Source organism: Arachis ipaensis, chromosome B07 (genome assembly GCF_000816755.2).
Source record: "Arachis ipaensis cultivar K30076 chromosome B07, Araip1.1, whole genome shotgun sequence".
NCBI lineage: Eukaryota > Viridiplantae > Streptophyta > Magnoliopsida > Fabales > Fabaceae > Arachis > Arachis ipaensis.
Window position 1 is genome coordinate 122,238,807 of NC_029791.2, and position 13,111 is coordinate 122,251,917.

At 33.9% G+C, this 13,111-nt stretch overlaps 1 protein-coding gene across 1 annotated transcript in view; it reads left to right on the plus strand.

Annotated features, from left to right (window-relative positions):
* The window catches only part of LOC107607899, a 13,608-nt gene continuing 2,732 nt past the window's right edge, over window positions 2,236–13,111 (plus strand). Inside the window, exon 1 of the mRNA XM_016309794.1 lies at window positions 2,236–2,326. Within this exon, the coding sequence (XP_016165280.1) occupies window positions 2,236–2,326 (91 nt within the window). The remainder of the gene's footprint in view (window positions 2,327–13,111) is intronic.

The window sequence follows — 13,111 nt, forward strand, 5'->3', positions numbered from 1 at the left end:
TGAACTTGTTTTAAACTTAAGGTTATCTAAAATTCTGAACTTAGGGTACTGAACTTGTTTGGTTTCAATTTTAATTAGAACATATTATGATTTTTGTTCCTTATTTAGTTCTGAACTTAGGGTACTGAACTTATGTTGAACTTCAGGTTTTCTAAAATTCTGAACTTAGGGTACTGAACTTGTTTGTTTCAATTTTAATTAAAATATGTTTTATTATTGTTGAGTTGTTCTAAACTAGTTATTATAATTTATAAGTTTGATTTGTTGTTCTGAATTTCTAATTGGTTTATTTTTTGCAGACATGACGACATATAGGATGTTGCGGATCAGCCTAGTCATCGTGGTTGTGGTCGTAACTGTGGTAAAGGGAGGATTTCTGTTGATATCCCTGGAAATTCTGGATTCTCTCCCTCTAATTTGACTACCCCGGTGACGTCACAAGTTGCGGGTGCATCGGAACAGCGATTCATCATGGTGCCTAACCACAACTACGTTCCTGCGTCTACGGCGACAACGCCGCCTCCATCCGCTCAGTAGCCCATTGTCTTGGCGACACCACCTCAAGCGATGGAGATCGTGGCATCGGAATTCTCTCACAGAAACCAGCCAGCTGATGCACCTCCACCACCTCCCATTGTATGGATGACGATTTGGCCTGATGGCAGAATGAGTAAGTACTACTTTAAGTCTTTTATATGCTGAAAGTTTTTGATAATTTGTGATTAATGATTCTTGATTATTGATTATAGTTTTAGTGGATTTAGGGTTATAGGCTTGAACTGCTGAAAGTGTTTGATATATCGTGATTAGTGATTCTTGATTATTGATTAGTGATTTTTTATTATTGATTCTAGTTTAATGGATTTATGAATGTTGCTTCTTGATTATTGATTGTTGTTTATTGATTATTGACAATTGGTGTTGTTTTAGTTAATTGTTTATGGATAGAGTTTGTGGCACATTCCAGTTATAGATGAAACTCTGCCAAAATTTCTAAAAAAAATCTCTATATATTATGGTTATTTGCTTCTGAAGTTTTAATTTATATTGCCATATTAGTTTGTTTGTGAATTATTGATAGGTTTGCGCCAAATAACAACGCATGTACTCAGGAGATGACCAACGTCGTCAAGTTAATGTACGACCATCCATGGCTGAGCTAGAAGAAAATCTCCTCTGCAACCAAAGAGCGATGGTTTTAGAAGTAGACAGTAAAAACTTAATATAGTCAAACCTTATTAACTAAGTTTATATCTTTTATTTTGTTGAACACGATATATTTTGATCAAATAATTTTAAAGTTTCTTTGTGCTGGTGAACTTTATATGGGACAAGAGCATGATGACCTCATCAGGAAGATATACGACCATCAAATGGGTAAGCAGCTACAACAGATGTTGGAGGATGTACATGAGAGGCGTGACCACCTCACTTCCTGGCTTTGCCCGGAAATCAAGAAGGCTCTGTACGTTCACTGGGAGACCGATGAGGGGTTCAGGCATCGGCGTCTCACAAACAGAGCTAACAGGGTATCGGTCAAGTCGTCCAAGTATATCGGCGGCTTATCGACCTTCATGAAGACTAAGGCCAGGCTGGTATGTGGCTTCTCTAATTTTATTATTAACTTAGTTATATTCTTTGACATATCATTAGTAGGCATCCTAACATATTGTTTCAAGCAATATGTGTAGTCGAAGTCGTTGGATCGCGATGCGACATTAGTGGAGACCTTCAAGTACACCCACACTTTGAAAGAGAATAAAGAGAGATTTGCTTATCAGCAGTCTACGGATCATTATGTGAGTAAACATATGATCTTGTGATATAAAATTTTCAATTAACTGTACAGTTGTCGTCCTAATCATAATAACATGTGTTACACAAGAGTCCTATACGCAGAGACTGGAGGCTGCAACTCAAGAATCTCATCAAAGTGGGGAGGATGTCAGTGGCTCTACTGCTTCAGTCATCGATCCCGATGCAGTTTAGCACGAGATCACCTTAGCGCCGTACAAGAATCACATATACGGACTGGAGTCGTTCTTTGCCAGCAGCCTCCGCACCTCCACATTGAGGCCAACGTCCGCCTCTGCCACCAGTCGAGCCGTTGATCCCGAGGAAGTCATTGATTTGAGACTGCAGGTACAGGAGCTCACTCGGAGCCTTCACGAATAGGCTCAGGAGCTGAACGAGATTCGGGAGAGGTATCAGAATATCCTCACATGCGTGACAGACATGAGTGAGCTTAGGTTGGAGTGGAGGGAAGCAGCTGGAGCGACTTTAGCGAATGGAGCAGCAGATGGCGGTGTATCAGGCTCAGATGCGCGTCAGTGACAGCGGCATTACTGGTGGGACATAGACATCACCGCCTTCTCCACTGCCTCAGCAGGACCACGGGAATGACGACGACTACCTGGATCTTTAGTGATTAGGGTTTTGTTTTACTATTTCATTGTATTTGATTTATTTGACTTTTAATTTATTTGAACATTTGATATTTAATATTACATAATTGATTTTTATTATTTAGAATTTGACCATTAATTGTGTGAAAAATAAATTTAAATAAAAAATTAAAATTAAAAAGAAAAAAATTGCTTCACAATATTTTAAAAAAATTTGACATTGCCGTCGGATTTACCGAGGGCGTAATTCGATGGTAATAGTGTGGAAAACAAGATATTGTGGCGCCAACGTTACCGTCGAAAAATTCGATGGTAACCACATGATTTTTTGGGTAGGTAATCCATCGTAGAATCCGACGGTAATTACTATCAGACGAAAAAATCTGACGGTAACTGGTTACCAGCGGGATGTATGCCGTCAGATTTTATTTGTTTTTTCGATAGTACTCAGTGTTTTTCTTATAGTGCGTCCTGCTCCACCATAAGCCCACCTGCCCCGCTTACTGAACGAGCTATAAACTCTCGCTCACATCGCCTTATAGTAGGCTGGTGTCACAAACTATATTTTTCTAAAAAATATATAAAAACACTTTCTAACCGCAGCATTGAGGAGTGAAGAAGAAAATGACACTAAAAATAGGAGTAGCGATAGCAATGAGAAGAGTAGAAGACAATAGCAAGGTAGCAAATTAGAGCATAGTGGTACATGAGGTAGCAAGGCAAGCTATAGCACTGACGAGCATAAGAGAAGACAGGCGACAATAGGGTAGCACTGAAGAGAGGAGCAAACAACAACACCAAGGAGAGAAGTAGATGACAACATTGACGAATAGAGAAAAGGAGAAAATGGTAGCAAGGCAACCAATTATAGTAGAGAGTAGTAGATGAGGTAATAGGGTAGATCGCAGCACTGTCGAACAAAAGAGAAGACAAGGACGGACAACAAACATAGAGTTGATGGTGGATCTATAGATGGCCAGATTAGAGAAGAAGAAGATGGATGTCGTAGAGTTGGTGACTTGGTGCATGGTTGGAACTTGAAAGGGAAAATTAATTTAAGCTTGTGGTTTTAGTAAGGAAGTGAGAGTGCTACACTGTTGCTGCCCAATGGCACTAAGATCAGAAGTGAATGGGTGTTAGGAGGTTATATTTTTTTAATGGGAGTTAGATTAGATACTTTAGCTAAAAAAAAGAATTAGGTACGTGATTTGGATTCACCCGCCCCATGTCCAGAGTGTCTGTGAGCTAAACGGGGTAAATCAGGTGAGTTAAGCGAACCGACACAATGAGCTTCATCTTATTTGCCACCCCTAGTAGATAGTAAGAGATAATATATAGTAGAGATTTTTTTTTAAAAAAAAATTAATCATGATATGACATTTTAGATTTTTGTTCAGACAAAGGATATAAAAATAACTTTTTACCTTTCTTGATGCAATATCAAAAGAAAAATTTTCATAGCTTGATTATGAAGTGATAGATACGAGTTTTCATCTATTATTGTTAACCGCAATAATTAATAATAAGATATTTTGTTACATAAAATATACATGATTATCCAAATATTTTTTATAGTTATGAAAAAAATTTTCATACAAAAAAATTGAAGTGATGGAATAAGTGAAAAAAACATATTTTTATAAAGTTTTCAACCTTGTTACTATGGAGAATATCAGAAGAACTTCGTATGAAATCTATCATCCAAAAAAATTTGAATTTAAGTTACACAAGAACTTAACTGTGCAAAAAATAGTGCATCTTGCACTGATTCAAAAAGATGCAAATAGCTCTCTCTCCCGCAAAGAGAACAAGAATGAAGCTTCCTGAGAGCTGCCGTCGTTGCCTCAATCTGGACTATGGTGACCCTCCTCCTTTCCTCTGCTCTTCGGCTCCTCTACTCCGATCTTCCCTCCTCCTTGAAACCTCCTTCCGTCTCTTCTTTTCCTCTTTTCCTTCTCCTCACTAACCATCCATCATCTTCCCTTTTCACTATCTCACTATCACTCTCGTCAGTCACACTTTTCATCACCTTCACTCTTTCTGCCGTCCACACCTTTTCACCACCCTTTTCTTTTCACCCGCCTTCTCTTTCCTCCTTTCTCTCTGTTTGTTTGCTGTTGTTCTGTATTTATTCTTTTTTGTGTTTTTTTTTCTGTTTTGCAGAGTTCTAGATCTGAGATCTAGAACTAGATCTAATATAATTTTTTTATGGTTGTTCTCTCGTCTTTGTGATGTATTGGTCTCTTCATAGGTGTTTTAGTTATGGTATTATAGATCTAGGATAAAAATTCAATGAGAAAAACTTTTTGTCCATGAAAATATTTTCATATTCGCAAAGCTTTTAAATCTATTAGGAGAAGAAGAGATAATATTTTTCTATGTTACGACTCTTTCTGTGTAGAATTAGAAACAAAAGAAATTGTAATTTACCTCTATTTCTATTTTATAAAATTTTTTGTAATCGAATTCTATACCTCCTCTCAAATTATTATCTAACATAGAATTTATCTATTTTCTTATTTAATTTCAGATTTAATATATACTCTGCAATTTATAAATGCTATTTGGCTATTTTCTTGAATGAAAATTTTTCTTTCATACAAAAAAATGCAAATAGGGTTGCGAATTTATTAGTTAATATAAGAAGGGAGTCTTAAATCATGTTACTACGGTGGAATGGATTCATTAACCACCAGAACTCCTATTTTGTTTATTGCAGGCTGACTTCGAGCGAAAATATTTGGTAATCAAAGAAAATCAGCCAAAAACAGTCATAATTTATACAGTAGCAGGGTAGCAAATTAGAGCATAGTGGTACATGAGGTAGCAAGGCAAGCTGTGGTGTAAAACCCGCGAAATTAATAAATAATTAGTCAATAAATTAATTATTATTTAAAAAAATTAGAAAATTAAATTTTCTAGTTTAGAATAGAAGAAATAATTAAAATACAAATTTTGACATTAATTTTAAATATTTTGGCCTAAAATTAGGCCAACGGGTCAAATCGGTTGGACCGGACCTAAACCGGGCCCAAGGCCCGCTTATATAAACATGACTCAGCCCGTTTTCTTCCTCATTACTTCAGTTGAAGCACGCCAAAGAAGAGAGTTAACGTGCGTAACCCATTTCCGAAATTCAATCGTCCATAACTTTCAATCCGGAACTCTGATTGACGAGCCGTTTGCGGCCACATATTCGTCTTGGAATTCTCTACAAAATCCATGGATCAATTTGCTAAGAATATAGCAATTTCTTACTCAGACACTCTTCCCTAATTTCAAATTTTAAGATTTTGATTTTGAGAGATTAAGTGATTTTGATGTTCTAGGGTTGAATTAGCTTGTGGATAGTGTTGGACTTTGTCCATTTCATCCACGGGTAAGGTAAAGAACTGTTGAACCCTTGTGAATTATTGAATTAGTGAACCTTATGATGATTATAGTGATATTATGTGAATTAGATTGTGTTATTGTTGATTTGGAGTTCAATTGGGCGGTTTAGAACGAAATCCGGGTGATTAAGCTTGAGGAATTGATGTTTGAAAACTTGGAGCTTGTGAAAGGAGAGGTTTTTGAGGTGTTATGAGTTTAGGGAGGAATCGGTCAAGGCATGATTTAGGTTTCTCGTAGATAATATATAATGTTTTGTGAAAACATATGACCATATGATACGTTGAAAACGTGGGAATATGTTAATGCTAGAAACTTTGATGGAAATGTGGAATTATATTGCGAATGAGTTGATGAATGATAATTTTGTTGAGTTGGTTGTAGGAATTATGTTAATTAAAGTTGTTCGTGGGTGTTGGTGAATGATTATTGATGAATGTGAGTATTGATGATGAAAGATTGAGGATTGGTTGAGTTATGTGTGTGTGTGTGTGTGTGTGCGTGTGCGTGTGTTTGATCGGCCGGGTAGGTCGAATGAACACTCAACTGCGTCATCACGGCAGCGATGGATGTCCAACCTTAATCTCTCTTTCTTCTCAATAAAGGCGGGGATGGACTCTTTCCGAACTTAGTTTCGTTTCCGGGTTGGTTTATGGACTCCTTCCTTTTTTTTTTTTTATGTCGTGACGCTTTGGTTACCGGCAAATGCTTCCAAAGGTGACCCTCTCGAGTTTCCGGCTGTTTCCTAACCCAATAGCAGATTCCGCAGCAGCCACCGTTGAAACCAATGAAGCAAATGATTGACCCATCATATCATCCGAAGAATGTGTGTGTGTGTGTGTGTGTGTGTGTGTTTGTTGAATAATGAATGTATTGAGAGTTGAAAATAATTTAGATATTGGAATTGGTTTGATTTATTGGAAATAATTTGAAAAGGGTTTGAAATGTGGTTTGGTTGGGACCCGAGAAGTGTGGCAAAGTCCAAATTTTAAAGGAGATACTGCCAAAATTTTTATAAAAATTGGATATTTAGTTTGAAGTATTATTCAGACAAGTATGGATAAAAGAATTATATTATTTGAGTTCGATTTAGAAAGAAAATAAATGCATTATATTTTGAAACTTGATTTATTAAGAAAAGTATTATGTTGGAGTTTCAATTTATAAAGAAAAGTATTATATTTTGAGTTTTATTTAGTTAAGAAGATAATTATATTTTGAGTGTGAATTATTGAGAACAGAATGGGAGGTGTGATATTGATAATTGTTGAATAAATTGAATGATGATGAGGATTAATTTGATATAGAAATTATTTTGTGGGGATCGTGGTTATTTACCGCCCACCATATTTGATAAGAAAATTGTTTTGTGGGGATCGTGGTTATTTACTGCCCACGTGTGTGCTGTTTTCCAATTGAAAACATCTGTAGGGATCGAGGTGGTTTACCACCCGCAAATGGTGGGGATCGAGGTGGTTTACCGCTCATTAGGTGAGGATCGTGGTACTGTACCGCTCACCAGTTTTCAAGAGGACGATGCCCGGGTTAGCTACCGGACATGTCAGGTTCGCTATATAACCGACATATGAGACTCATCAGCTATAGTGCAAGCATACATCATATGCATATGTGTGTTTTATTTGATTGTGTATTAATTGGGCTTGCCTATGTGATTATTATGCTTACCTGCTATATTTGCTACCTGTTGTATCTGTATCCTACTTATGTTTGCTTTGTTTGTGTTGCTTGTCTGTACACCAGAGTTTTGGAGGATCGGAGGAAGGCGGAAATTAGGGCTTAAGTTAGAATGGAATTAGAAATATGAACCTTAGATAACCTATCATGTTTATGGTTTTCAATTTATAAACTCTAAGATTTGAATCTGAGTGTCGGAGTTCTAGGATTGCCTCTGGCTTTCTCGTGACCTTATATCTTATGTACGTGGACACCTTTACCATACTGAGAACCTCCAGTTCTCATTCCATACATATATTGTGGTTTTGAGATATAGAACGCGAGGCACCGTACTAAGCATTCTTGAGACTCTTGGAAGCGAAGAACTATCTTGGGACTTGGTGTTTGTATTTGGTTTATGTTTATATATGTGTATAAATTCTCCATCTTGTATATATTATGTTTTGTCCCTCTTAGAGGTTGACTTGGAGAAACAGGATTTATATTTACCTGTTGGTTTATTTTTGGGATTACATATATATATATATAGCCGACCTTTGCTTCGCAGGTCGAGTCTAGATCTTGATTATATAGCTATCGTTTGGAACTCTACTTTTTTTTATATCTGTCTTCTGGTTTTCTGTATAAGTTTTTTATATTTCCGTTTCTCGTGAACGTTGTACCTTCGATTTTGTTTTCGTTGTACCCCTTTTCTTTCAAGGCTCCCAGATATATTATCCTTGTTATATACATATATTTTTACTTTTATAGGTCGTAGCACCTCGCTATCTCTGCTTTACATCCTAGGTGTAAAGCTCTGTGTAGTAGGGTGTTACATGTAGCACTAATGAGCATAAGAGAAGACAGGCGACAACAGGATAGCACTGAAGAGAGGAGCAAACGACAACACCAAGGAGAGAAGTAGATGACAACATTGACGAGCAGAGGAAAGGAGAAGATGGTAGCAAGGCAACCAATTATAATCGAGAGTAGCAGACGAGGCAATAAGGTAGATCGCAGCACTGTCGAGCAAAAGGAAGACAAGGACGGACAACAAAAATAGAATTGATGATAGATCTATAGATGGCCAGATGAGAGAAGAAGAAGATGGATGTCACAAAGTTGGTGACTTAGTACATGGTTGGAATTTGAAAGGGAAATTTGATTTAAGTTTGTGGTTTTAGTAAGGAAGTGAGAGTGCTACACTGTTGCTGCCCAATAGCACTAAGATCAGAAGTGAATGGGTGTTAGGTAGTTATATTTTTTTTAATGGAAGTTAAATTGGATACTTTAGCTAAAAAAGAATTAGACACGTGATTCGGATTCGCCCGCCCTATGTCCACGGGTGTGTGTGAGCTAAACGGGACAAATCAGGTGAGCTAAGCGAACCGACACAATGAGCTTCATCTTATTTGCCACCCCTAGTAGATAGTAATAGATAATATATGATAGTGGTTTTTTTTTTTTAAATAATCATATTATTCTTAAGATATGACATTTTAGATTTTTGTTCAGACAAAGGATATAAAAATAACTTTTTACCTTTTTTGATGACAATGTCAAAAGAAAAAATTTTATAGCTTGATTATGAAGTGAGAGATACGAGTTTTCATCTATTATTGTTAACCGCAATAATAAATAATAAGACATTTTGTTACATAAAAAATATATGATTATCCAAATATTTTTTATAGTTATGAAAAAATTTTCATACAAAAAAATTGAAGGGATGAAATAAATGAAAAAAACATGTTTTTATAAAGTTTTCAACCTTGTTATTATGGGGAATATCAGAAGAACTTCCTATAAAATTTATCATCCAAAAAATATTTGAGTTTAAGTTACACAAGAATTGAACTGTGCAAAAAATAGCGCATTTTGCACTGATTCAAAAAGATGCAAATAGCTCTCTCTCCTACGAAGGGAACAAGAATGAAGCTTCCTGAGGGCTGCCGCCGCTGCCTCAGTCTGGGCTACGGTGACCCTCCTCTTTTCCTTTGCTCTTCGGCTCCTCTACTCTAATCTTCCCTCCTCTTTGAAACCTCCTTCCGTCTCTTCTTTTCCTCTTTTCCTTCTCCTCTTCACTAACCATCCATCATCTTCTCTTTTTACTATCTCACTATTACTCTTGTCAGTCACACTTTTCACCACCTTCACCCTTTTTGTCGTCCACACCTTTTCACCACCCTTTTCTTATTTTCACCCGCCTTCTCTTTCCTCATTTTTCTCTGTTTGTTTATTGTTATTCTGTACTTGTTCTTTTTTGTGTTTTTATTTTTCTGTTTTGCAGAATTCTAGATTTGAGATCCAGATCTAAATCTAATATAACTTTTTTATTGTTGTTCTCTTTTCTTTGTGGTGTATTGGTCTCTTCATAGATGTTTTAGTTATGGTATTATAGATCTAGAATGAAGATTCAACGAGGAAAACTTTTCGTCCATGGATTCACAAAACTTTTAATCTATTTGGAGAAGAAGAGATAATATTTTTCTTTGGTGCGGCTCTTTTTGTATAGAATTAGAAACAAAAGATATTATAATTTACTCTATTTCTATCTTATAAAATTTTTTGTAATCGAATTCTATACCTCCTCTCAAATCATTATTTAACATAGAATTTATCTATTTTTTTATTTAATTTCAGATTTAATATATAATCTGCAATTTATAAATGCTAATTGGCTATTTTCTTGAATGAAAATTTTTCTTTCATACAAAAAAATGCAAATAGGTTTCGAATTTATTAGTTAATATAAGAAGGGAGTCTTAAATCATGTTACTACGGTGGAATGGATTCATCAACCACCAGAACTCCTATTTTGTTTATTGCAGGTTGACCTCGAATACAGTCTAGTCTTGCTAATTTTTCTTTTTGTCTTTATTTTCCTTCTAGTTTTTTTTCTTTCTTTTTTTTTTTTTAAAGAAAAGAAAAAGTGAAGAAACGAAAGATGGAGTAGCATCTTTAATTTGCTTTGCTTTATGGGAAGGGCATTGCCCATTTGCCCACATTATATGATTCCATTAAGATGCATTAACAAAGTTTGGTTGGTGGGACATACATGAGACCATGGAACCATATTTGGTTGTGGATTCTCCAACAAATACATCCCACGCTTCAAAAGCTAATTACAATTATATATACACTACATACTATACTACTTTATACTCTCTCTCCATCCACCAAAAAATATTCATCTATTATTAAAGTACATTTAATAAGTGTTTCAAAAGCAATTATTAATAGTTAATCAATTTTTGGCGTAGTTATAATTAGTCTTGCAATACACATTAAAGATGCTAAAATAAACTCTCAATATTATTTCTCCATCTCCACAACTTCGAAGCTTATTAGTGTGTTTTTCATCTTTAAATAAAATAAAAATACCACAAACCAAATGCAAAGTTTAGAGTTTTAGACTAAAAGTCCAAAACACAAAACACAAAGCGAATCCATGGTCCCTTTTTTCTCTTATTTTATATGCCAAATTCAAAATTCCATCCACTTTCTTAGACTTTTATGTTTTATCCCGCTACAAATACATTTTTCTTTTTCTAAAAGAAGAGATTGATTAGGATTTTTAATCCTCTTCTATAATATAAGGAGGAAAAAAATTACTTTTGTTGGGTGTATATATACAACAAGAGCAGAGTAACGGCCTTTTTATACAAATAAATATATAAAAATAATTATTTCTCTAAAAAAAGGTCAAATAGATAGAATTATTTTACTATTGGCTTCGTAAAATTGAAATGCACACCAATGGACAGCTAACACTCTGACGCGTGAAATAAAGCGTACGCAAAATAGAATTATTGGCCATTTTTCATCTCATGCACAACGAAATGAATAATAATAATAATAACTACAATAGTAATAATAACAGTGGTAAATCTAAAAGTGTTGGTTTGAGTCTCATTGTTAATTTAAAAAAATATATATATATGCAAAATTATGATGCTCATCTACCCAATAGGAATGGTAGATATTATTTTTATTTTTTTCTTTTGTATATAAGATCTTAAAAGCTAAAAATATTAAAAAATAAAAAAATCTTAGAAACAAAAAATATTAAAAAATAAAATATAAATCAAATAATGAAAAAATAAAATGTTATTTTTTATTTTTATTTTTTGTTTTTTTTATTAAATTCTAAAAATTAAAGACTAAAAATAAAAATAAAATAATAAAAATTCAAACACTTTCATAATTCACCCTATATATGGTGAAAACTCAAGTGAAATTGACTTTACGTAAAATTGATACTGAGAGCCGTTAGATAATTTGACTGATTTGACTGAATTTTCATTTAACGACTCTCAAGTATCAATTTCACGTGAAGTCGACTGCACGTAAATTTCCACCCCTATATATATATAGTAGAGGGGATCAAGAGGCTTGTACGTAGAAGGATTACAATATTTCTAAAAAATTTGAGGATTAGAATAATTTGATAAAGAAAAAAATATTAAAAAATGAGTGGGATAAATGTCGAGAAAAAATTTAATGGGATAGATGAGCATCATATTTTTACGTATTTAATATCTTTAAATACACTAATTTTAATTTTATCTTTTCACAAATTATTTAAATACAAGTATTTTTATAAAATATTTTAAAAATTTTAGTTTTAATTATACAAATTTTTTTCTATAATATTTTATTAAAAGAATTATATGAGATATTGATATTGATTTAGTAAAGAGTGTAAGTTAAGAGTATAATAATATTTTTTAATACAAACTTTTTAATATTTAACACCTTAATAATAATTTAAGAATACTTGATAAGGTATTTATTAACTAATATAAATTCATTATTCCCAACTGTTTTAAGAATGTTTGATTTTCCATATAATTGACTTCTCACTAAATTAATAAGATAGATTTATACTGTCGATTATAATAATTCATTTTATCTATAATTTAGCTAGGCGTCCTTTTCATATATTGCACTATTAATTAATATAAGCACTTATTGTAACCATGTATTGAACAATGTTAAAACGGATACAAATAAACACAGGAGGTAATAATAAATTTATGGATTTAGCTAATATGTGCTATAATGATACAAGTTAAAATTATTAATTAAAAATTTTATTATAAAAAATTGTATAATAAAAAATATAATTAAAATAAGTGTATCAAAAAATATTGAGAATTTTAAATTTACAAAAAAAAATGAGGACAAACTGATGAAAGGACTAATTTGGTGCCCGACATTCAATTTCAGGGACTAAAATGAGTCATTTGATGCAAAGTAAGGGACCAATTTGGTGCATTTGTAATAACACATAGTGGATGACACATGGACAAATAACATTGTAACACGTGTCATAAACCGATATGTGGCAAAATAGCATTGTGACACGTGTTATAACCATCCACATCAGCTTGCCACGTGTCACTGAATTACACGTCATCATACCGTTATATGTGACAAAACCATGAGGTGACATGTGTCACCAAAGGTCTACGTCATCCAGCCACGTCAGCGCGTCGTTAACGAAAAACGGGTCAGAGACTAAAATGGTACAATTTTTTCAATCTCAGATACGTAATTGATGCAATTAAAATCTCAAAAATAATTTTGATGCACAACACTAATCTCAGATACCACTTTAAAAATTTAGTCCATCTTTA